The sequence below is a fragment of the Emys orbicularis genome, chromosome 20 (genome assembly GCF_028017835.1).
Source record: "Emys orbicularis isolate rEmyOrb1 chromosome 20, rEmyOrb1.hap1, whole genome shotgun sequence".
Taxonomy (NCBI): Eukaryota; Metazoa; Chordata; order Testudines; family Emydidae; genus Emys; species Emys orbicularis.
The window spans coordinates 4,141,417-4,167,304 of NC_088702.1; the positions used below are offsets into that span (position 1 = coordinate 4,141,417).

At 51.0% G+C, this 25,888-nt stretch overlaps 1 protein-coding gene across 1 annotated transcript; it reads left to right on the plus strand.

Moving 5' to 3' along the window:
- The first annotated feature begins 2,155 nt into the window (after positions 1-2,155).
- On the plus strand, positions 2,156-22,785 carry RHBG (Rh family B glycoprotein). Its single transcript, XM_065420193.1, has 10 exons — positions 2,156-2,345; positions 11,293-11,479; positions 12,889-13,039; positions 13,567-13,714; positions 15,023-15,189; positions 17,006-17,143; positions 18,439-18,572; positions 20,432-20,553; positions 21,904-21,977; positions 22,711-22,785. Exons 1-10 carry the CDS (start codon positions 2,156-2,158, stop codon positions 22,783-22,785), a joined length of 1,386 nt encoding a protein of 461 aa, XP_065276265.1.
- Positions 22,786-25,888: the final 3,103 nt, after the last annotated feature.

Below are 25,888 nucleotides of genomic sequence, written 5' to 3' on the forward strand. Positions count from 1 at the left end.
TCTACCCAGATCCATTGAATCTAGAGAAAAAAATACTTTACAATTGAGTTAAGGTTGAGAGTATGTGTCAGTAATTTAAAAGCTAAAAGGCATTTCAGATATGTTATAAGTATCCCAAAACCACACACTGTAAATCCAGGAAATTCAGAGTTAAAGATACATTTAAAAGAAATGTAGATTTTATAGTAAGAAATGTACAATAAAATTACCCAAACAACCTTAACTCTGCCCTGCCGTGATATCATGCAATAAACATATGATTACAATTAAGACTTTTAAAATAATTTTGGTCCTAAATTAGATACAACTGATTTTTAAATACACATTTACTTTTTCCTATATTTTGTTCCCTCGTAACATCATTATGGAACGATGTTAAGACTGAGTGCCCTAACTGTGCATGTCAAGCAACCTACCAATGAGAACTCTTGACACAACTGACCGGTCCCATACTGGTGGATCATTACAACCAATAGAGTGGTTACATGCAAATAAATTAGCTTTTGAGGACGTGTGGTGATTGGTTGAACTACCTTATCTGACAATGGAACCTCCTTAAGAGTTACCTGATCTGAGCCTGCCCGTAGTCTGTCTAGTCATAAAAATTCGATACAACAATTCAGATAAATTACAAACTAATTTATCCAATTCACCCAGTTAATATACTCAAGTGCCTGTGCTATTCTGTTGTTAACAACATTTGGGCCAAAAAACAGGACTAACAGATACTACATTTCTTCCAGGATCTAGATTTGGGTCAATTTACACTAATAAACTAACAAATGTATTTATTTGTAAATTCTCAGAAAATTAATTCTGTGCTCAAAGAGTAAGCGCTGTAAATTTGGGGACGGTACGGTCTATTTTTCATACAAAATAAAAAGGTTGAAAGTTCCCTTTAAGGGCAATAAACAATTCAGTTTTGATTGTGGAGTCATGATCGACACCTCCATAATAATAGAAACCAATTTATCACCTGTGTCTAACCTAATCCAGCTAATCTATAATCTAATCCATCTGGTCCATAAAGTTATGCATCTAATCCCTTCAATCTTGAATCACTAGAAATTAGCACACTGTGGACACTAACACAAATAAATACGTCCAATACCAAATTTAATCAATCTAATCCATAATCTAAACCAATCCGTTTAATATATAACTAAATACAATCTAATCCATCTCTTTTCTAATCTAATTCAATTAATCTACTCTCTAAATCAATGGATAGCACAAAGGAGCCCAATTTGGAAAACTGGAGTCTAGTCTTGGGTCTGCCATTGGCCTGCTGAGTGATCTGCCCAAGGTTACTTCACCTTTCTGTGCCTCAGTTTCCCTGTCTATAAAATGATGATAAATGCTACAGACCTCCTTTGTAAAGTGCTTTCAGATCTACTGATGAAAAGCACGAGATAACAATATAACCACCCGTTTCTTGTATAATGCTTTTCACCAGTAGGTCTTAAATTGCTTCACAATCTCTAATGGATTGATCTTCACAGCACTCCTGGGAGGTAGGTACTGTATTATTAATCTAACCCAGTCTATCCGTTCTATAACCTAATCGATCCAATCTAATCTCCAGTCTAACGGAATCCATTTCTCCCTAGCCCTATTCCAGTGCTAGGACTTGCATTTAAATTGCAACCCGCATGCAACAGTTGTGCTGAACTCATTTAATTTGTCTCTGAATCATAACAAGCTGAAACAGCTGCTGTCATGATGATGTGATGCAATGGGCCAGATCCTCAGCGGGTGTAAAGCGATTTAGCTCCATTGACCGCCATGGAGTTACAACTGATTTACCTCAACCAGGGATTTGGCCCTAGGAATCCATAGCTGGTGCCTCAGTCACTGAGCCATTGGCAAAGCTGGCTCTCCACATTCCTCTGTTCCTGCCTAAACAGACAGTTGCTTGCAAGCATGCAGCAATGGAGACATGAGCAAATGTTATCTCATCCTCTGGAGCTGCGTTGTGTTTCAGTGGGTGGGACCCAGCTGGCAACTCATTGACTGGTGGGCGGGGCTTTCTACAAGTAATTAACAAAAGTCTTGGCACAAGGGCCCCAGCTTGTTAACTTCCACCTGCGGCTGGTTGGAAGATCAGTTTCATTTTCATCTCTCTCCCCGCTTCTTTCTCCTCCACCTCAGCAGCATGTCTGGCCATGCAACCAACCTCCGGCTCAAGCTCCCGGCAATATGCTTCCTCCTCCAGCTCTTCACCATCATCCTCTTCGCTGTTTTCGTCCGCTACGATCGAGAGACCAGCGCCAGGCTCTGGCACGAGGAACTGAGCCACCACAACAAAAGCAACCGGGACAACGATTTTTACTTTCGCTACCCGAGTGAGTACAGCCTGTCCATGCACTCAGCTCCTGCTTCATCAGCCTAGGTCCCCACCTACATCACCCATCACCACGGTCAGGAGGGGAACCCAAGCGTTTACGTGCCCCATATGTTCCATGGCCTCTCTCTGTGACAGAGGACGCTCATCTCAAGTGCGTGATACTTATGGTCTCTTAAACCCCAGATGAGCCCCCATTTATATGACAGCCACCTTCTTGGCTGACCTCTGGGATTGAATCAGAGACCTCCAGTCCTAAGCCATGAGCCTCTACAGCTGGGTGCAGTATCAGACTCACAGCCTATCTATCTTGGGGGGGGGGGTATAAAACTTCAGCCCATCCCCGTAGTATTGGAGCACTTTCCACGTAAAATCAACAGCAGCATCCTTTGTGGCTCAGGTACCGCGGGAAATGAGTACATTACAGGCCCAGAGGATCTGGGCTACGCTGACTTTCAGGGGGGATTTAAGAACTTAGACGTGCCCCAAGCTGGTGCCCGCTGTTGGCACCATCTTGGTTTTTCTTCTTGGTGCAGAAAGATTGCGCAGAGCGTGGGAGAAGCTGGCGCGGCCGGTGCCGGGCGCGTGGGTTGAAAAGCACTCCGTGTATTATCCTTTTGAGCATGACGCTCACGGGAGTTGGTGGGCAGCACAGCTGCAAGGGAAACGCTGATCCCTTCCCGGGGCCTTGCAATTCAGAGCTGGCCTCCGGGAAGGGTGCGTCTGTGTGCCAGGACATCTTGCAGAGCAGAGGAGGTTGGAGGCTCATTGGGAACCTAAAGCCTGAAAGAGGCGATTGACTTCTGGGGGAGCAGCGGGTGCCCAGCCCCTTGCACCAGGCCGTGCACTGACATTGCTAAGCAGCTGCTCCGTGGGGGCCTGCACTTCAGCAGCAAATGGTTGTCAGGGCTGGTGGATGAAGAGTCAAGGGGCTGGAAGGGAGGTGTCAGGATGCTCAGGGATTCATTCATTCCTCGGTTCAGATCTGTTCTTATTGTGGCAATCAGAGCCAGCTTCAATGCCGGGGGTTGCGGGGAACCACACACAGGCAATTCGCAGCACCACAGGGGAAGTTTGCTCCACTTGGCCTCATCAAAGAATAAATTGTGGTTCAGGCAGTGGCCTGGCTTGCTAGAGAACAGAGTTCAAACCCCTGCTCTGCCACAAAATCCCGTGGGCAAATTGCCTATGCTGCAGTCGCGGGGTGACCGCAGAGCGTAAGCGGGTGCCGACCTCAGCCAGCTTGGGTACCAATAGCAGTGACACCGTGGCAGCGTGGGCTGGCGGCCTGAGTTAGTTTCTGGGGGATTGCACTGCTATCGGTACCCATGCTAGGTAGATGAATGCTCACACCTCCGCCTGCAGTGTAGACATACCCCAAGGCAGAGAGAGACTGAGGCTCTGTCCACATGGTGATAAAAGTCCCGAGGCATGGCTGGCCTGGATCAGCTGACACGGGCTAGTGCGGCTATATAACATTGCAGTTTGGGCTGAGGCCGGATCCCGGACTCCGAGACCCTGCCTGGGGTGGGTCTCCGAACCAGAGCTCCAGCCCAAGCCCAAACATCTACCCTGCAATGGTCAGCCCCGCAGCCCATGCCAGCTGACCTGGACTCTGAGGCGGGGTGCCGTGGGTTTTTTATTGCAGTGACATACGCTTGGTTTCCCTTCTTAAGATGGAGCTAATCTCCCTTTGTCTAGTTAGAGAGGAGCGGGCTTTGCTTGGCCAAAAGCTTGACAAGCGACGGTTCAAAGCACTGTGGGATGACTGGCCCAGTCCCACGGACCATGCTGTAGAAATACTGGCCCACTACTGTTGACATGTTAGACAGGGACCCTCAGAAATACTGGGTCACGACTAGAAACAGCAAGGCCCATACTGAACTTTGGAAATACTCAAAGTGACTGCACAAATCCTGGGCCGTTCGTTCAGAAGGGGTGTTAATATCCGGGAGAACACCTGCTGCTTGGCCGTGCGTCTCTTGCTTCTTATAATAAACTCACACTGCTCCTTTATCAACATAACTAACGCCTAAGCTAATAAAGGAGGTCTTTGTACTGAGCTGTGTCTGCATTGGCTTTATACGTGCTGCTAGGTAGACGGTTCGTTTTTCTAACCCGGGATCTCTACTATAGGGGAGTCTGTCGTTTAGTCTGCAGCAAACTTGTGTCAGAACTACAACCGCCTTGCCTTCGCTAGTTTCCATTGTTGTTTGCAGTATTCTTGTTGCCATATTGGTCCCAGGATATCAGAGAGAAGATACCTGAAGAAGAGTTCTGGGTAGCTCGAAAGCTTGTCTCTATCGCCAACGGAAGTTGGCCCAATAAAAGATATTACCTCGCCCGCCTTGTCTGCGTTAGGATTTTAACGCTTGTTAAGAACACACCTTTTTCCCCCTGCAGCAAAGACATGCTCATAAGGAAATATCTCTTGCTATTTGCACACACAGTCTCTAGCACAATTGGCTTCTGATCTTGGTTGAGGGCTCGAGCTGGTAGTAATCACTGCTTGTCAGAGCTATACAAACAATGTTGTCACTCATAAATCAATCTTTCCAGTCCCCTAACCATTTTCACTGCTCTCTGCTGAACTTTGTTCAATGTTCCCACACGCTGGCTTTCATCATGGGCCACTGTGGGATATACGTAGTGGGGGGGAAGTAGTTCTATTTCATGGGGGATTTCAAAATCAGGTTTCACTCCTGTTTGGAATGAAAACAAAAACTTTCAAAAGTTGTCCATGAAAAGGAGAGGAGCCGGACCCCCAAGGCCGGATGCCTGGCCCGCTGCCCCAGGGAGCCCATTGGAACATCGGTGAAACCAAACTGCGTCCACGGAACCTTTCGACTTCACCGAATTGGCCATTCTGATGAAACATTGTTTGGTTGGAATTTTTTCGACCAGCTCTAATTTATACCCTGTGTGGATTGGTCATAAACTTAACCATAGACACAACCACTTTACTGCTCAGGACCTGGCTTGTGAAAGTCACAGAGAGACTTTCTGGTGACTTCAACAGGCTTTGGATCAGGTTCTGGTTGAGTAAGGCACATGTTTTGAAATCTCCATTGTGCTCTATTAATTATAATGACAATTTAGTACTATCCTACTATTGTTACTATTTCTTATCTGTATTACGGTGGCACCCAGGAGCCTGTCATGGACCAGGACCCCACAGTGCAAGGTGCTGTATCAATCCAGAACATAGAGCTTCCAATCAAAGTACCATCTAATGCGTCATTTTTCACTGCAGACGCTTCCCTGCTCCAGTACTGAAAGCCCCGCCCAAGGTTAGAGGTCGCTGCACTGCTGAGGAGCGCTCTTTGGAACGAGCTCGATTGCAAAACACAGGCTCGGACCACTCATGGGGATGGAAAATCCCGTGACTGTTGTCATGAACCAGGGTCATTAATCCTGATGTCCTGGTCAAATTGCTAAGGGCAGCCAGCGAAACCGCCAGGCCTGAAACAGATACGGATCAGACACTTACGGGAATAATGAAAACACCCCCCCCACCCCCACCCCGCTTTGCCTTAGCTAGGAGAGCAGCATGAAATAGACTGAAACGAACGCTGCAAAGCAAGTGACAGAGAAATTAGGTTTGCAGTGTTATAGCTGTGTCGGCCCCAGGACATTAGTGAGACAAGGTGGGTGAGATCATAGCTTTTATTGGACCAACGTCTACTGGGGAGAGAGACAAGCATTCGGGCTACACAGAGCTCTTCTGCAGGGCTGGGAAAGGGGCGTAGAGCTAGTCTACACTTCTGTTAGTCTTAAAGGTGCCACAGGACCCTCTGTTGCAGTCTACACTTGAAAGGCTACAGCGGCGTGGCTCTAAACATTATCTTCAGTGTAGACACTACCTATGCCAAAGGGAGTGGTTCTCCAATTGGCGTAGGTAATCCACCTCCCTGAGAAGCGGCAGCTAGGTTGACAGAAGAATTTCTTCTAGCTCTGTCTACATGGGGACTTAGGTCAGCTTACCTACGTCCGTTAGGGTGTGGATTTATGAACACAATTTTCAAGTGTAGACAGGCCATTGTCTTTATTAACGCCTGGACTGCACTAGAAAATTAGCTCAGCGTAACGACGTTGCTCAGGAGCGTGAAAAAAAATCCACACCGCCGAGTGGTGTAGTGAAGCCGACCTAACACCCAGTGTAGACAGTGCTAGGGAAATGGAAGAGTTCTTCCGTCGATCTAGCTACCGCCTCTTGGGGAGGTGGATTATCTACAGTGGCTCACTGCTGTTGTAGCATTTTAAGTGTAGACAAGTACCTGATTTTTAGAGAAATTTGGGCCACTTGGACCAGATCTCTAGCTGGTGTAAATCAACATAGCTCCAGTGACTTCAACAGAGAGTTGAGACTCAGTGGTTACTTCTGAAAACGTTGGCCTAATGGTTCTGCAATATTGCGTAGGGAGGCAGCGTTGCCTAGTGTACATATCACTGGCCTGGGACTCAGGATACATGCGTTCAGTTCCTGGCTTTGCCAACTGACCGATGTGAACTGCTCACCCTGAGCCACGCCTGACTTTCCTCCCCAGTGTGACACGCCTCTGCCTGTTCAGTTGGATCAAGACTCCTGCAGCCACATCGATCATTTTTATTTTGTCCCTCGCCGGGGAAAGGGAGTTGTGACTGACAGTGCTCCAGGCACAAAACCAAAAGCTCACCGCGAACCCTGCCTCTTAGCAATCTTGGGAACTTCCTGGCTTTCCAGGACTCCCCTTACCATGTGGCTCGGCACGTCACAGCCCACGATCCATGCCGCTTCCTGCGGTCAAGGAACCCCTGCACAAGAGGAGGGGTAGGTGGGTGCAGGGCTGAGAACTGCCCTGCTCAGCGTTAGTGAAGGCAGGGCAACCGCACAGCTGGAGCGAGTCAGGCCAGCAGGGGCGGACGTCCGACAGGTTCTCCCAGTTTCATCTGCCAACTCTTAACTCCACCCAGAGCTGAAAGAGAATTACTCATTCTCTCCCTCTTCCCCCCCAACACAGAGAGACATGTACTTCCTATCAGGCAAGAATGCAGCCTAGGGTACGTCGACGCTACCGCAGAGCTGAAGCTGTGCCGCTGTCGTGTGGCTGCTTCCTGCGTCCAGGGGAGGGGTTTAGATAATCCATGTCTCCGAGAGGCCGTGGCTAGATCGGTGGAAAAATGCTTCCGTCAACTTAGTTGCCTCTACAGCAGGGGTTAAGGAGACCTGCGGGGCAAAGAATCTTTCACAGCCCTGAGCGACGGAGCTAGGCCAACCTACGTCTTGGGTGTAGACCAGGCCTTAGATAGCTGGAGGTAGACAACTTTTTTTTTTTTAAATCGGGCAGTGGCAAAGTCGTTGCATATTGCTTCCAGGAGTAGCTTGGTACCAGGGCTGAATTTGTCCACTTTTAATAAAGGGAGATAGATGAGCTTCTGGCCCAAGCTCGAGATTTCTTTATTAATGCAAACCCCCATGTTTTTTGGAGGAGGGTAAAGTCCTTCACACCCACAGTTGTCTACACCCACATCTGGACCGGGTTACCATAGCATCTGAGCTCCTCATAATCGGTAGTGTATTTGTCCTCACACCATCCCTGGGAGGCAGGGCAGGGCTGCTATCCCCATCATACAGATGAGAAACTGAGGCAGGGAGAGACTTGCCCCCAGGAAACCTCTGACAGATCAGGGGATTGAAATCAGTCTCCCAACTCTCAGCCTAGCTCTGTGATCACTCACAGCCTTCCTTACAGGTTCTTCTGTGCCATCCGAGGTAGGATTCGAACCCATGACCATTTACACACACAGGAGGACACTTTCCACCATGCCACTGAGCTATGAGACCTGGAGTTGCCAGGTATGTCCACACTACAAGCAAAAACACCCCCCAAACCCAGCCCCAGCCCCAAACCCCTACAGCAGTGAGGTTCAAAGCCCCGTCAACTGACTCCGGCTCGCGAGGCTCACGTGACGGGGTAAAAATAGCCGTGTAGATGTTCGAGCTCAGACTGGAGCCTGGGCTCTGAGACCCTCCCCGCTCACTGGGTTTCAGAGCCTCGAGGGCCAAATATCCTGCTATTCTTGGCCCCGGAATGAGAGTCCGAGTCAGCTGATCCAGGATCCCAGACTTGCTGCGTGGGTCTTTTTTTGCAGGGTAGCTGCCCCCTCATTCTCCACTGCCCTGGACCTTGCGCCCGCGGGCGTCGTATTTACCCTAAGGCCTCTTTATTCTACTCGGGCAGCGCAAAGGGGGGACCAAGTACCTGTAAGTACGCTGCCGGTGTGGGGTAAAGGGGGCCCTGGTGTAAATCAGCATCGGGCCCCTGGGCTTCTTATTGGCACTGGTACGAAATAAGTGTAAAACGCTACAAAATCATAACTAATCATACCAGGCTCTTAGATAGCGTTGGTCATTGGTAGATCTCCCAAGCGTTTCGTCGTCTTTCATGTATTTATCCTCCCAGCGGTAGATGCAGAGTGTCCTTTATACCATGGGCCTCTTACGCCGTTCTGGCAAGGGAAGCAGGATCTTAACGGGAGTGTAGTGAATCTACTTCCTCTTTAAGCCCCGCCAGAGCAGCGTCAAGGGTCTTGGAGTAAATGAGCATCGGGCAGGTGCCGTTTCATGCCCATCTCACACCAGAGTAAAGGACTCCCCCAGGGTACAGGGAAAAGCAGGACCAGGCCCTGGCTTTGTTCCTGCATCACGAGCCTAATGCTTGTGCAGCTGCAGAGTCTATGTTTAGTTTAAAGCAACAGAGGGTCCTGTGGCACCTTTAAGGCGAACAGAAGTATATTTAGTTTAGTCACTTTCAGCGCAGAGCACACGAAATCCTGTACCTGTGACTGTCGCAAACGTCGAGTGTGAGCTCCGTGCGCTGGCAGCAGCGAGGCGACGAGACGGAGGGGCAGGCGCTGCCCTGGCGTTAATCGGCGGAGTCCCATTGACTGCAGTGGCGCGACCCCGGTTTACACCCGCTGAGGATCTTGGCACTCAGTGGGCTGTTTTAACGCCTGTGGAACGAGGGGGCGGTGAAGAACCTGGCAGATCTCTATGCCTGGGGGTGGCGAAGGGGGAAGAGTTTCAGAGAACGCAGCGGACCCTGTACTCGCATAGCTCTCTGGTTCGCTGCTGTTCCCGCAATAGACCCCATTTCCGCTGCCCCCCACCCCCAACCCCCCCAGGGCATGTAAGTTACACTCATTTCTATACCTTCCCAGTGCCGATGGCTTGATTCTCATTTACACATAGGCCCCTTGATGCCGCTCTAGCCTAGTAAAAGGGGCTTTCACGCTGCCAGATCCGTGCAACAGGACCTTAAGAGTGGGACTGAGAATCAGGCCCATAGTGCGTTGCACATGCTTCGCACTGGTGCGAATGAAAACAGGAGGTGCTGGACAAGGGAGAAGACGACCTTTTTACTCCCAGCTACATTTGGCTCGCTGGTTTCAGAGCGAGTCCACAAGTGGATTTACACTGATCTAAACTCCACTGGAGTCAGGGGAGTCAGTCTGGATTTGCAACTGGTTTAACTGGACAAACAGCCCACTTCAAGGGACTAGGAGTAATGAGAACTTGGTTCCCTTCACAGCTCTGCCACTAACTTGCTGTATGACCTTTGGCAAACCTCTTCCCTCCCCCGCCTCAGTTTCCCCGCATGTTAAATGAAGATAATAGCAACAGTGTTGCGAACCCCATATGGGTTAAAAAAAAATCATGGCTCAGGCATCCAAAGAAATCATGAAATTGGCTTAAAAGCTTGAGATTAAAAAACAAAACAAAACTCTGGGTTCTTTCCATCTTCTGTCTGGTTTCTGAGCCTTCAAGGTGCACTTGATTCACTTGCTTTTCTCTGCAGACATGAGGGCTAGAAGCAGTTTTGAATTCTCCCCCCACCACTCGACTCCCAGAGCTGGGGCTTTACCAAGAACAATGAAGATCACGAGACTAGTGATAAAATCACGAGAACTAGCAAGGGTCTGTAACCACTCCCCACTTTTGTAAAGGGAGATCTAGGCAGGAAAGGTCCTATCCAATGGCTAAGAATTATTGTCCATGTTCCCACAGTAACACAGCGTAAGGTTTTGGGTGGAAATGTCGCTCTTACAAGTGCAACGCTGTTCATTATGCTTCTAACCAGGACTTAGGTGTTTGTAGCCCGAGGAATTCCAAAGCGCTTTACAGAACAGGGATCACCTATCCCCCACTGAAATGCAGCCACCTCTGGAGTGGAGCCCTGCACTTCTGATTCTTCACTTCTGAAAAGTGAGGAGGTGGGAGGTGCAGGGGAATGGCTCCAGTTGGAATTTGTCCAGGAGACACCCCAGAGCTCTTGCGAAAGGTGTCATGGGCTCTCTAAGGTCAGGACCTCACTTTTTACATCCCGCCCGAACGGCGGTAGAACAAAGCAGTGAGGTACACTGCCCCAGTGTTTGCGCAGCAGCCAATCAGCGAGGTCATTGGTCCATGGGCCAGCCCCCCAGAGAAAGGGGCCACGGGGCACGTCCGTGCTCGGGGAATTCTCAAGGTCGCTTGGCCGCTCTCATCCCGGGTGATGGCTTCCTAGAGCCGGCTGGGGGCTGCTCTCTGTTCTGATGAGAGCAGAGGGGAAAGAAACGGTCCTAGGAAACACTCAGTGCGTTTGTGCCGAGAGGATGATCTTAGCACTGCCGTCTACCTCTATCCTCTGGGGTGGATTCTCAGGCTCTCCTTCCTGACAGGAAGTTCAAAAACATCTTGAAGTTCAAAGGTAGTTTCAAATTCAGATTTAAAAACAAAAAAAAAAGTCAACATTTTTGTGGATTTCCCCCATCCTGGGTTATTTTGCACCAATCCTGGAGCATGTCAAAAATATGTCGACTCTTGAGGTTTTTTTGCGGGGGGGACGGGGGGGGATAAATATTTCAGAAAATGTGTTGACAAGTTCCCCCTCCCCCATGATCAAATCCACTTGTGATGCTTTCCCCAGGTTTCCAGGATGTCCACACCATGATCTTCATCGGCTTTGGCTTCTTGATGACCTTCCTGAAACGTTACGGGTTCGGCAGCGTAGCCTTCAACTTCCTGATCGCGGCGTTCGCTATCCAGTGGTCTACGCTGATCCAAGGCTTTTTCCACTCTTTTCACGATGGAAAGATTCACATCGGAATAGAGAGGTGAGTGGCCGGAAGCCAGGTGTCAGAGAGGAAGGATGTCAGGTGGCTCATTCCCAGACTCTTTGCGTGACGGTGGGTAAGTCTCTGTGCTTCAGCTCCCCATTGGTCAAACTGGAAGAAGAGCCCTGCTCCGGCTCCCAGGGGCTTCAAGGATAAAGATTCCGAGGCGCTCGGATAGATGGTAACAGGGCGTGAAGTCACACATACAGCTTTCCTTTCGGGTCCAGCTCTAAGCCAGGGAGCCGCACACAGGGCCGGCTCTAGGATTTTTGCTGCCCAAAGCCAAAACAATTTTGGCCGCCCCCCACCCCCCGTTTTTTAATTACCCCACCCCCGGCCCCGCCTCAACTCTGCCCCTTCCCCAAATCCCCAGCCCTGCCTCCTCCCCCCAGGCTCTCAAGCCTAGGAGGGAGGGAGGGGGAGAAGCGGCGCCCGCGCCGCGGCCGCTCGGGATCTCCCCCTCCCTCCCAGGTTTGAGAGCCTGGGAGGGAGGGGGAGACCCCGAGCGGCCGCGGCGCGCGAGCAGCAGCAGCAGCGGAGGTGAGCTAGGGCAGCTGGGGCACATTTTTAGGGGCGACATTCTGGCGCCGGCCATGCTGCCCCTAAAAATGTGCCGCCCCAAGCACCAGCTTGTTTTGCTGGTGCCTAGAGCCGGCCCTGGCCGCACAGATGTTCGCGTCAGACACGCTTGTGATCAGAACACCACGGTGTTGCCTCAGCCTGATTTACTCGTTTATCCAGCAGTCAAAAGCGGATTTGGCAGTAGGCATGGGAGGGCCGAGGCTGAAATCCCGTGTCTGCTGCCGACTCCCCGTGTGACCTTGTCTCCCTGGGCCTCGGCTCCCTATCTGTCCCGTAGGGATAACAAGAGCTCATTTCTCTCGCCTTCGGGGCAGAGGGCGTCTCTCCCGGTGTGTATGGACAGCTCCTAGCACAATGCACTCTGATCTCAGTTGAGGCTACTGTAATACACGGAATAATAGAAGGGCTTTTTTCACTCATTAGCTTGAGACTAGATAGGACCAATAGATCATCTGGCCTCCTGCAGACCACAACACCGGCGGGATAATTTCACAGACGCGAAACCCTCCAGCCAAGTTCTTAGCCCTTCCGCCCACTCGTTAGATGAGCCTAGCGTTTCTGTTCCAAAGGCTCCAATCGCACCCGCTAACCGATTCTGACGTTCCTTCTCTGGATGGCTTTTCTCTTGGGGACCCCTTGTGAATTTCCCAGACTGTCGAGTGCACAGTCTTCTCCGTTACCCATTAAACTACCTGGAGGCTGAAATTCACCCCGGTGCCAGGGTCCCTGCACCATTTAAACCTAGAGGAAACTGGTCTTGTGTTGGCACTCTGCCTGGGGTAACAGTCTCCTGCAACCTGTTCTACTTTCTTCACTATTCCTGCTAGCATGATCAATGCCGATTTCTGCTCCGGAGCCGTCCTGATCTCCTTCGGAGCAGTGCTGGGCAAGACAAGCCCCATTCAGCTGCTGTTGATGGCCTTGTTTGAAGTCACACTCTTTGGTATTAATGAATTCGTCCTGCTCAGCGTCATTGGGGTAAGTCACACTTTTCATGGCGCGTCCGTTCCCCGGAGGAAGGACTGTTCTAAGCTGGGTGACAACGTGGTCTTCGAGCCGAGCAAATACCTGACTTGTCAGTTCAGTGGCTAAATAAAATTTAAAAAAATTGTTTTGGGTCAAACGAAACATTTAGTTTGATCCAAAACGTAATTATTTTCATTTAGTTTTTTGGGTGTTTTTTATCCCGCACCTTTAAAAAAAAAAAAAATCGAACTAGGTTTTTAATTAAAAAAAAAATAAAATTCCAGGAACCTTCCAAATGAAAAATAGTTTTCAAGTCAGATGTTTAGATTTCTAATGATTTTTTAGGGCTCCCTCCCTTCCCCCGCTCAGCAAAGCATTCGGCAAAACCGACGTGAATTCGCGAAACATTTCGATGTGGTCGAATCCGCCTTTCTTTGCTGAGCGCGTCTGGGCTGAAAACACGCTGCCCAGTGGGGGTACAGCCTGGATTACCTCTCGCCCCCTTTTCAGCCCCATCCTTTGCTTCCTGTCCCGACCAGGCAAAGGATGCTGGGGGCTCCATGACCATCCACACCTTCGGGGCTTATTTCGGATTGATGGTTTCGCGGGTCTTGTATCGGCCCCAGCTGGACAAGAGCAGACAGAGGGAAGGCTCCGTGTACCACTCAGATCTCTTTGCTATGATCGGTAAGGACTCGGAACACGCCCTGCTTCGCTCGAGCCCCGCATGGGGCCAAAGTAACATCTGATGCATCAGAAAACTATGTCTGTGGTATTTGTAGGGGGCTTTATCTTGAGTCCCCCTTGCTCAGATGATCCCAAATTTGGACCCGTAACCCTGTCCCAGTGGGACATTACCCAGGGTACCATCTGGACCATTGAACAGCTGCTGGGACCAATCCCCGCTTAGTTCTGTTCTTTCAGAGTTGATGTCATGAGCAATGGAGGCCTCTGTCTCTCTCTGATACCAACCTCCCCTCTCTGAGGATTACCCCCGACTGGGGTGCAGGCGACAAGTAGTCTCTTGGCGACATGAGGGTTGAACCATCTCTCTCGTGACATGTAAATTTCTTGTTTACACCTTCATGTTGCTGAAGAATGGCTGCTCAAGCCAGTGACAGCTCTTTAACACCTGGCTGGGGGCGCTAATGTGTCTTTGAAGAACTGGTTTGGACCTGCCTTTTTAGCTCTGGAACATGTTACAGCAATGTTATACAGTAGAAACTTATAACTTTCCATACAATGTTGATACATATATTTTACCAGGACAATAATGTTCAGCAGGATATGGGTTTTCAAATGATCTCTCAGAAGGCATGCTTTGTACAAAATTTATCAGAATCTTGTAAAAGTGGTGACCATAACACTATAGACCATCACTCCCAGACAACGCACATCAAGTTTCAAAACAATCCAAGCAAGCATGTGTATTTTAGGGCACTTAGAAAAGTCCTTTGTTAAACAGTAAACTACTGTCTCAATAAACAGCTGGGTAAATAGCTGATTTGTCTGCTCAGCAGCAGTTTCAGGGAGGGGAGGGGGGAGTTTGCATCAAACCAAACCTGAAAATCCAATCAGAAACGTCAAATTCTGAGTTGATTCTAGAGTGAGGATTAGAACCCAACATTTTCCCCTCCGAATTTTCCATTAATTATTCTTTTTTTTTTCGGGGGGGGGGGGGCATTTTGTTGAAAAATCAGAAACTGCGAAGTTTTGGTAAAAGTGTTTTGGGTTTTGATTTAACCGAAATCCAGCACTTAGTCTTTCATTTTCTGTTTTTTTCAATGGGAAAACAGGAAAATTTCAACCCAGAAGAAAAACGTGAATGACCATTTTCATTATGGTCAAAGACCCGTTTTCCATCCAAACCAGCTGTTTTGACGCCAAGCGGCTTTTGATCAAAGCGAAAACGTTCACAGAACATTCTCCATCAGCGCTGTGGGTGATTCCCTACCTTCCAAACCTGCCCTCAACTCCTGATTCCTTCCCCTGCAGGAACAATCTATCTATGGCTCTTCTGGCCAAGCTTCAACTCTGCCATTACGGCTCATGGCGACGACCAGCAGCGGACCGTCATGAACACCTACTTCTCCCTGGCCGCTAGCACGCTGGCCACCTTTGCCACGTCAGCCCTCGTCAATGGGGAAGGCAAACTGGACATGGTGAGTCAACTCAGCGGCTGCTCTGTCTTGTTGCTGATGACCCCCAAGCATGGGCGGTGGGTGAACCCCTGCTTCAGGGAGGCTAGCCCCCAGCCCCACCCCTTCCTCCCAAGGGCACCACCCCCATGGCTGGCCTGATCCCCGGGCCACTGGCCCGAGCCACCAGTGGCCATCGGCTGGACCTGAGCCCCTGCCGGCTTCAGAGGAGAGGGGGACCGAGGGAGAGGCCTCAGGGCGGAGCCTGGGTGAGGCCATGGCCTGGGTTAGGGGAGTCTTAGCCTCCCTTGGCCTTTGACACCTGCCACCCATGCCCCCAAGTCTCCTGCCAGCCGCATTTCCCCCTTCCAACGAGAACCTCGGTCTTTTGGCCATGTGGACTCCGCTACGCACCCCCGAGACTCTGCAGGAGAGGAGCCCTGAGCCTGGCGACCTGCAGAGATGCACAAGAGTGGGGATCCCTTTGTGCAGACCTGCCTCGCCGGGATCATCCTTCCCAAGATGGTGGACGGGAACGGTGGTGAGCAGGTGGGATTCTGGGTGTCACAGTTCAGGACGCCTGTATTTCCCCCATCATGGTCCACCAAGCGCTCCCAGTCTAGGCTCCCGGCTCCCCAGCCCTCACATCTCTTGATTGAGAGTTTTCCAGGCTGCACTGTGGTATTCCCAGCAAGCCAGTCGAGCTGCACAAGCAGCCTCTGGAGAGAAAGCAATGAGCAGCGTAATTGCTCACAGTTATGTTACCACCCAGCAAGCGTATTTGTTCTTACGGTAGCAGCATTCCAGGGAAAACCTATTTAAAACAATACAAGAACTTCCCCGCATGCTGAAAGGCTCACTAGAGGCCACCTGAACTCCTGCCTTGGGCTCTGGGAGGTGTCAGTCCTTCAAAACCCCCAATCAGGTTTTCCCCGTGGTTACAAGTTCACACCTGTCTCGGTTCACAGCCGCCATGAACACTTCAGCCTCTCCTTTATACAGCTTGGGCCTTTCATCTTGGCCTCACGTACCAGGCGGTCAGCAGGTAGTGATGCGATCTTCGGGACGTAGCTTCAAAAGGCTGGGTTTTGGTGTAACCGGCGGTGGGGAATTTGCATTCATCTCACCCTAGCTATTCCCCAGGAAAAGCACTTCGCACTTTCTGTTCTAAAAGTCCATTCTTGTCTGGCACATTGGTCATTATAGTCATTTCAAGCCCCATTGAAATGTCACATCTCCCCCCTCCCCCATTGAGAGGTTACATATAATCTCAGCCCACAATAACACATAAGCCATTCATTTAATACAAGGGAGCCCAAAGAGACTCAAACTTAATTCAATAAGGTCTCCCAAGGATATTGCCAGCGGCAGCAAGGAAGGATGGTCCAGTATTTAGGACATTAGCCCTATGGCTTGTGAGATCTGGGTTCTATTCCCTCCTCTGCTACAGACTCTCTCTGCGACCTTTGGCAAGTCACTCAGTCTCTGTGCCTCGGTTTCCCTATCTGTACAATGGGGTAATAGCACTGCCCTACCTCACAAGGAGATTGTGAAGATCACCTCTCAATCTTTAATGTCTCTGGTACTGTAGTGATGGACTCATATAAATACCATTGGTAGATAATATGGTGACAGTTCCTCACCCTCTGGGCCTTCTAAGATCTGTGTGACCAGGCTTCCCCTTTCGAGGAGCTGCCGTTTTGAACCGCGCCATCCAGACACAACTTTGAAATTCTTCCCAACTTTCTCACCACCTTTCCTTCCAGCCTTCACTGCACCTGACCAGCGGCGGGTGCGGGAGTCTACACTGAGCTCCTCCCCCCGTGCTCTCTCTCTCCAGGTCCATATTCAGAACGCAGCCTTAGCCGGCGGGGTCGTGGTCGGGACATCAGGCGAGATGATGCTGACTCCGTTCGGTGCCATGATCGCCGGGTTTCTCGCTGGGCTCGTTTCTACCCTGGGCTTCAAATTCCTCACAGTAAGTCCCGTCGGTGACGTCTACGCAGCACGCCTCTTGCGGTGTGCAGCTTCACCTGCCAGGGAACGGCTCTGGCGGGAGGAAGTGACGGGCTGTGTAGACAGGGAAAGCCCTGCTTGGGCACGTAGAAAGGTGTATAGGGTCCATACCCACAGAGGCCAGGTGTGTCTTTACTTGCCTGAATGGTGCCTCTCAGCCTACCCTGCTAGTTATACCCATACTGGGGGCACGTGCATGTACTCTACCCACGGCGGACAGGAGCATGCCGGGTAGATGTACTTAAATAAATTCTTAAATTAATGGAGATATCCCATCTCCTAGAACTGGAAGGGACCTTGAAAGGTCATCGAGTCCAGCCCCCTGCCTTCACTAGCAGGACCAAGTACTGATTTTTGCCCCAGATCCCTAAGTGGCCCCCTCAAGGATTGAACTCACAACCCTGGGTTTAGCAGGCCAATGCTCAAACCACTGAGCTATCCCTCCCCCCTTTCATGTGGGGCCTGATCCTCATTGGCATTAAGGCCCCTTTTCTCCAGAATGCCAGCCAGGGCCCTCAAAGGGGCTGGAGCAGCATAAACAGGCCCTAAAACCCCAGCTGGAGCCAGGGGAGGTTTCCTCCAGCGCAGGGATGGTGGAAGACAGACACTCTGCTGCCTCCGCCTTGCTACCTCCAGCGTAGGGTGTGCCGTGGGGGCTGGGCCTCAGTAACCGCACTGGAGCTGGGGAGGGGACGGACCTGGACTGCTGGAGCTTAAACCATGTCTGTATGACACACCATGGGCGGTGGCACGTAGGGTACGTGTGGCTACGTGCTGCAGCGAAAAACAAGCTCTATCCACACTGCAACGTGCAGGGGGCAGTGAACGGCTCTGGCAGGGGGGGAAGACAGCGGGGACAGGCTCGTCCGGCAGCGGGGACGTTACACTGCACCTTGTGCATGCAGAGAGCTGTGTAGGGTTTGTACTGGAAACATACCCACAGGGTTCAGGCGCGTCTTTCCTCTGCCTGCCTAAGCTCTGCCTTACCGTCTACACTGCTCTTTGTACCCGGGCAAGGGGGAAGGGAGGAAGCCATCTCTGGACTCTCCACACTGCTGTAAGAAGCATCCCGCATAGACATGCCTTTGGACAGGCCCCCAGGGATGTCTTTCCAGCCCCCGGGGGGGCAGTCCAGGAAGGTGGCTTAAAGCCCTCCCACCCCCTGCACTGCGCCTCTTAGACGCACACCGCAGAACCCGTGCCCTGAACGCACCTCTAGCCCTTCATGTCCTCACGACCCCTCCATGCTCTCCGCAGCCCATCCTGGACTCCAGACTAAAAATACAGGACACATGCGGGGTCCACAACCTCCACGGGATGCCGGGCGTCCTGGGTGCTCTCCTGGGAGCTGTGGTGGCAGCTCTGGCAACGCAAGACGTCTACGGGGACGGGTGAGCACCGCTCGGCGCGCCAGTCTCACTCACGTGTGTGTGTGGGGAGGGGGGAGAGAGAGTCCAACCCTCCCCTCCAATGGATTTCTTGATTTCGATCGTAAATTGCACCCCACCCAGTGCCAGGGATGGAGTGGGCACGAGGTGACATCTAGGCAGCTCTATGCAAGCCAGGCATTGATCACGCACGGTTCATTAACACACCAGCCTGTCCTCTGCTCACTAACTTGATACTGCCACCGAGAGGCCAAGAATCACTGCTCAGCTATTCCCTGGGAGACAGCGTTTCTATAGCAGCCGTTCTCCATCTTTTCAGTACCAAGAACCCCTTCCTGTGTACCAGCACCAGAAGGTCAGCGTGCGTTATGGAAAGGGCAGGGCACTTGCTATCCTCTCCCCCCAACACCTGTTCACAACTCTGCTCGGGGCGGGGGGAACCCACACATCTAAGACTCAGTCTTTACAGCAAGACTTAGCAACATGCGACTCTTTTTGAATATTGTCGATGGATAACACAGAGGTTTATTTTAAAGCCTTTTTTTTCAGTTATCTATTTACATATTCACACTTGTGGGGAAGTTATGGGGGGTGGGCAGACCACAGAGGCCGTCAGACAGTCATTAGGTAACGAGAGTAGACGCTGAGATGCAGGAAGTTAAAGCTTTATAACTTGAAGGCGCAAAGAGTCAGCGTCACGTGGCAAAATATACAAGTCAATATCCTGAAATCAAGTTCTTAAGCCGCGTTTTTCTTACTTTGCCTAGCTGTGAATTTCAATCAGCATAGATGGAAATACACGTTTGGGCTGTGTGCGTACGGTGAAATCGACACTCACCAATATTGACAGATAAAAATCGAATCCTTTCAAGCCTATCAATAGCGCCTTCCAACCCCCGGCACTTTACTGACACTAGCTCTGCCTCGTAACGCAACCCCTGGGAGAGGACATTATTGCATTCATAATGACGGGGAAACCGGAGCGTGGAGAGAGGAAGGAACTTGCCCCTCAGTGGCAGGACCGGGAATAATACCGATTTCACGCGCTCCCGTCACTCCCTCCCTAGGGATGAGTGAACTGTTTCGGGCTTGAACCTCTCCTCTGTGCTCACAACCTGACATCACAAATCTGTTGGGAGGTTCGTTTCAGAAAAGGTCTGGCTCGCATCCCCAGTACTTTCCATCTACCTGCTGCTCTGTCATCTACTGGGACTAACAAGGGCAAGATGACGTGATTGGAGCCTCTGCACTTTTTGATCTGTGACTATTTAAGGGCCTCGGGGGCTAATGCTTTCCCTGCACCAGTCTGGAGCTGTGGAGTTGCTTCTGTAAGGCCTGCTTCTTCTCTGGCACCCCACTGCCGTGGACAGTAAGCTCCCCCTCCAGCAATAGATGTGTCTGATCCACCCCCCAAAAGCCCGTCAGGGGACAAGCAGTGAGTCCCAGCAGAGGTGAGCTGCAGCGGTCGAGGACTGTCCACAGCTCCCCAAATCTTCCACACCCCTAGCACTGCACCCTTTCCGCTGCCTCTGAACCCTTCTGTATCTAGGCAATCCTCCATGGTTACATCTCTATGGCTTCATTAGTTCCACAGCAGCAAAACATCAGTCCTTGGAGCCTCACTGAGCCCCCACAACTTGGCTCTGATGCTGGCCCATCGGCAGGGTTTGAACAGGTGACCTTCAGCACTAGGAGTAGACGGGCTACAGCTCAAGCTAATGGAGTAGTTCCATTGACTTCCAGCAGTAGTAGATTCTTATCCTCTTAAATGACTCAGGCACGCGTTGGGGACAAGGCCCCACCTCGGTCAGCATGAGTTACAGGCGCTCCCAACACATACCTGGCTCTTGCCGGTCTTGCAGGATGGCCGATGTGTTCCCTTTAATCGCTGACGGAAGCCGGACGGCAACGTACCAGGGAACCTGCCAGTTCTTCGCATTACTCATCACGCTGGGGTTCGCTGTTGTCGGAGGAAGCCTCGTGGGTGAGCTTTGTGTCTGTTGATGGGGCATGATTTCACAGGCAGAGGGGCAGACTTTTATTTTTCCCTGGCAATGCTCCACCCCCACTCTGCCCCCTCTCCTGAGACCCTGCTCTCCCCAAACCCCTTCCCCAGCTGCCAAACAGCTGATCAGCGATGCCCCGCCAAACAGCTGTTGCCGGTGGGTGCTGAGCACTCACTATTTTTTTCTGTGGGTGCTCCAGCCCCAGAGCACCCACAGAATCGGCCCCTATGACTACAGGAACATCCCATGGTAATGTTACTACAGGGCTTCGGGACCACGGATGCAGCATTTTTGGTTTGATTCAATAGCAATTATTGATAGTGCGGTAGCACAGGTCTCGGCAGAGATCAGGGCCCCGTTGGGCTAGGCACCACACATAGGTATAACAACCGACGGCCTTTGACCTGAAGACTTTACAGTCTAAACAGACAAGACAGAATCATTATCCCCACTTTGCAGATGAGAGAACCAAATGAGACCCAGATCCTCAAAGAGATTTAGCTTCCTAAATCCCTTTCAGGATTTGGGCCTAAAGTGACTTGACTGAGGTCACACATGGAGTCTGTGGCAGAGGCAAGAACGGAACCCAGGTCTCCGGAGTCTCAGTCCAGTATTTTCCTATTATTAATTATTTGTGTTGTGGTAGCATTTCGGAGTTCCAGTCACGGACAGACCCTCGGGGCGCTAGGCACTGTACAGACACAGAACATAAAGGAACTTATAATCCTCTCTTAAGTAATGTCTACACTACAAAATTAGGTCTCACGTCTTCACTACCCGCCGTATCGGCGGGTAGCAATCGATTTATCCGGGATCGATATATCGCGTCTCGTTAAGACGCGATATATCGATCCCCGAACGCGCTCACCGTCGACTCCGGAACTCCACCAGAGCGAGCGGCGGTAGCGCAGTCAACGGGGGAGCCGCGGCCATCGATCCCGCGCCGTCTGGACCCCAGGTAATTCGATCCAAGATACTTCGACGCGTATCTTGGATCGATCCCTCCCCCAGTGTAGACCAGCCCTATAAGTCTCTATTAAATACGATAACCACTGAGTGCCAAACCTCTGTCCAGCCACTAGAGGTCAGCATAAACCAAGGCGTCGGGAAATCAACATCTGTTCCAGCTCTTTAAGTTTTTCAGAGTTGGGTAGTTGAAGTTAGACATCCAAAATACAAGCAACAAAATAAGTGGGCCTGATTTTCAGAGGTGCTGGGCCCTGACTGCTCCCCCGAATACAAGAGGAGCTGCAGGTCATCAGCACCTCTGAAAAGTGAACGCAGAATGGGACAAACTTTTCCCCTCACCCCTCCTTTTATGTTCCCAGGAGCTATCTTGAAAATCAGGTCGTTGGGGTCCCCTCCAGACACACAGTGCTTCGAGGATCAGATCTACTGGGAGGTAAATCCTTGATTTTGTTTTCTTTCGCCAAGGTGCCCCAAGCAACAGAAGCTGTTCCCTGGGGGTCGTTTGAAGAGCTGAAGCAGACTGGGCACCACATATGATTTATTTCACCGTAGCACTTGGCGGCTTCTACCAGGGTCGGGGCCCCGCGTACACATGGCGAGACCCAGGCCCTGCCCAGACGAGCTTTACCACCTAACTAGGCAAAAAATGATCTGCTTCATTTTACAGATGTGGACCGAGATGCCGAGGGGAAAAAGGCCCGGTTTTCCCAAAACGCGCAGCAGCGGCCTTTGCTTTGTAAAGTCGTCAATGGGAGCGCTTGAAAATGTAGCCCCGGGTGATTTGCCCAGAGTCACGGGGGAAATCTGGAGCAGAACTGGGAATTGAGTCCCACTTAAACAAAAAAATCAGCTGTGACAGAGATGGTGGCTGGGAGCCAGAAACCGTTAAGTGGGTCCCCTCCCAGGACCATAGGGGGCTGGGGATAGGTGCATTTGCCCTGAAACTGTCACCGACAGCCTAACACTCACCTACTCCATAATAGGAAAAGAGTTCCCCAATCACTGTGTCTAATGCTAACACACGCTCTCAGCTGGTACCACTTGCTGTATTATAGTCACCATCAATACCTGAGCTCATGGCTCACAGTCAGTGTCTCTCTGATTATCCCCAATTGGTCTGAGCAGGGAAATACCCAGTGTCACCCTGTGTCTCTGGTTTCCTCCAGGTCCCTGAGGATCATCAGGGCGGATACTTGACGGCTGTGAACTCCGAGGACCCCGAAAGGAGTGCAAGCGTCTAATGGGATTTCCCTCTGCGTCGGCACACCTCAGCCTGCTAGCCACGTGGGCCCACCTGATTCAAGCCATCCAGTATAGGGGGAGATTTCCCGAGCATCTGCCGACCGCAAGGGGTCTTAGCGTGGACTTAGTCTGAAAGAGCCTCATTTAGCCGGAGTTGTGGACAGAGGCGTAGCAGCTTGTGATGGGAAGCCAGGCCACGGTCTCCACCCCATCCCACCTCCTCTTGCAAGGATCACTTGGTGCATTACAGCTACATTCCCATGCGGGTTCTCCATGTCCCTGCCCATCTGCCCCATGCCTGGAATACGAAGCGAATGGAAGCCAGGATCACCATTCCCATTGGGGCTAACGCCCTCTTCACCCCCATTCAGTCTCACTCGCTGTCCAGGCTCCTTTCGAGAGAAGACGACGCGTGGCAGTTTAGAGGCTAGACGGAGAGATCTAGGTTCAGTTCCCAGCCCGGTCAGACACCCGGTGTGAGATCAGGCCAGTCCTTTAGGCCCGGTGTACACACCGGCTTCATTGAACTCATGCAAACTGGGTGGATTCTCTTATTTCAGTTTAACAGTGGCTGATCTTAAACCTGTTCCTCGTTGACTTCGGTGAAACCAAAATAAAACGCTCCGACTGAAATGATCACCTCCATCCAGCCTTGGGCACCGGTATAAAAAAACCACACCTTTGGTTTAACCAGTGCAGCTCTGCGTGCAGGCAAGCTCTTAATCCTTCTGGGCCTCAGTTTCCCCTTTCTGTATTAAAAAGGAAACCTTTCTGAGCTGTTTAGATCTTCGGGCAGGGACTGTCTCTCACTATGTGTCTGTGTAGTACTCAGTCCAGTGAGGCCCTGATCTCCAGTAGCACCTGGAGATGCTACCGTGAAAGTAACTAATCATTTAAGAAGTCTTGAAAGACAGGTCAAAAGCCTTCTCAGCTAGTCCATCAACCCAAGCCAGAGGTGCATAGATGTGTCCATTTGAAGCACCGTGGATGCAACAGGATTCTGTTTTAACCGCAGCCTTTTTACACACCGTTGTCCCGTTTTCTTGCCTTGACAATGGGATTTAGGCTGGCTCGACGTACAGATTTTTCTACCAGCTCTGCAGAAACTGTTGGCTATGGGTGGGTGTGACGGAGCAGGGAGCGGGGCGGATTTGACCTGGGAATGTTGCAGGGGAGTTACATTGGGGATGGGAAGGAAGCTACCTGAGCCGTATCCTGAGCCAGGAGGGGGATTGGGAGAAGTGACACCTTCTGCCCGGGAGACTGAACAAAGGAGAGGGGAGGGGGGAGAAAGCGGCTGGAGGAGTTTTTTAGTTTCAGTTTTGGGCTGGGTGGTGCAACACAGGGAACCCCAAGCTGGGGTCTAAGCTCCCTAAACCCCCCAGAAGGACTTGATTGAGGGGTTCTGGTTGTACCTACACGCTCTGCTTGGGATTGTGTTCCTGTCATCTAATAAACCTTCTGTTTTACTGGCTGGCTGAGAGTCACGGTGAATCCCAGGAAGAGGGGTGCAAGGCCCTGACTCCCCCACTCTCCGAACCAAAACTCTCGTGCGTTTTCTGACTTTCCCCCTCTTTCAGCCTTTTCCAGTGGGAGGGGGGAGAAGGGGGGAAGAAAATCCACACACACCACAAAAATGTAGCCACACCTCACACACCAGATTTCGATTAAATGAAACTACATTCCGTTTTCAACTTTGCTCCCTTTTGTCAAAGAATTCAGTTGAGAAGGGAAGGTTTCTTGGGGGAGGGGGGGATTTTCCACGGCTTCTAGGACGCACCGGGAATGTGTGTTTTATTTCTGAGCCACTGAGCACCAGAGGGCGCTGTAGCCCCGGACACATGGAGCACGTCTATAGTGCAACAAAAGGCTTGTGGCAGTGAGTCCCAGAGGCTGGGTCAACATCCAGTTTGTGCTGTGGGGCTCAAAATAGAAGTGTGGGTATTGCTGCTGGGGCTTGTAACCTGGTGTTACAAGTGCTGGGCTCCCATGGGAGTTGGGCACCTAATGTGTGTGTGTGTGTGTGTGTGTGTGTGTGTGTGTGTGTGTGTGTGTGTGTGTGTGTGTGTGTGTGTGTGTGTGTGTGTGTGAGAGAGTGTGAGAGTGTGAGAGTGAGTCACAAAGCAGCATGTGAACCTAGAGAGGAGTCCGGAGCAGCCAGTGAGACAGATTTTTCTACTGCAGTATCCTGAGTACGTGAGAGAAAGAGATTTCCGCAGATCACCAGGAATCGTAACAGAAGTCTCACGGAAAAGTGACCTGGAACAACACCGCCCGGCCCTGGCGGCGAATGACGGCCCTGTGAGACGTAGCAACCTCAGGTGAAACACAAAGGATCGAACCCCATTCTGGGTGGGGCGAACTTGTCCCTATTGTAGCCGGAAGCTGGTCACGTTTCCTCTTCCGCCGGCCCCTCCCCGTTTTTCATTGAAAAACGGAACCCCCAAAACCTGGAATATTTTTGGCCCCAAACTAATTTTTTTTTCCAGGTTTTCAATTTTCCAACACACCTGCTGCCACGTTCCCACAGGAAACAGACATGTTTCAGGAAAGTTTTCATTTTGCCTCAAACCCAATTTCCCATAAAAAGCAATAGGATGGAAATGTTTTCACCCAGCCCCCTTGGGGGCAGGTCTGCCTTCTTACACCGTGGGTACGTCTACACTGCGAAGGAAAACCCATGGCATCGAGCCTTGGAGCTCCGCACAATCGCAGGGCTAAAAATAATGGTGAGGACATAGCCACCGGGGCTGGTCCCCGGGCTCTGAAACTCGGCCCTACACCTTTTTCAGTACCGTGTAGACGTGCCCTTTGGGACCACTTTGTCTGGCTCCTCCTGCTCATAGAAGGAATCATAGAATATCAGGGTTGGAAGGGACCTCAGGAGGTCATCTAGTCCAATCCCCTGCTCAAAGCAGGACCAATCCCCAACTAAATCATCCCAGCCAGGGCTTTGTCAAGCCGGGCCTTAAAAACCTCTAAGGAAGGAGACTCCACCACCTCCCTAGGTAACCCATTCCAGTGCTTCACCACCCTCCTAGTGAAATAGTGTTTCCTAATATCCAACCAAGACCTCCCCCACTGCAACTTGAGACCATTGCT

Coding starts and splice junctions, on each gene's coding strand:
- RHBG (XM_065420193.1), top strand. CDS start 2,156: ATGTCTGGCCATGCAACCAACCTCCGGCTCAAGCTCCCGGCAATATGC. Junction 13,040..13,566: donor TCCTGCTCAGCGTCATTGGG/GTAAGTCACACT, acceptor TGTCCCGACCAG/GCAAAGGATGCTGGGGGCTC. Junction 21,978..22,710: donor AGGATCAGATCTACTGGGAG/GTAAATCCTTGA, acceptor GGTTTCCTCCAG/GTCCCTGAGGATCATCAGGG.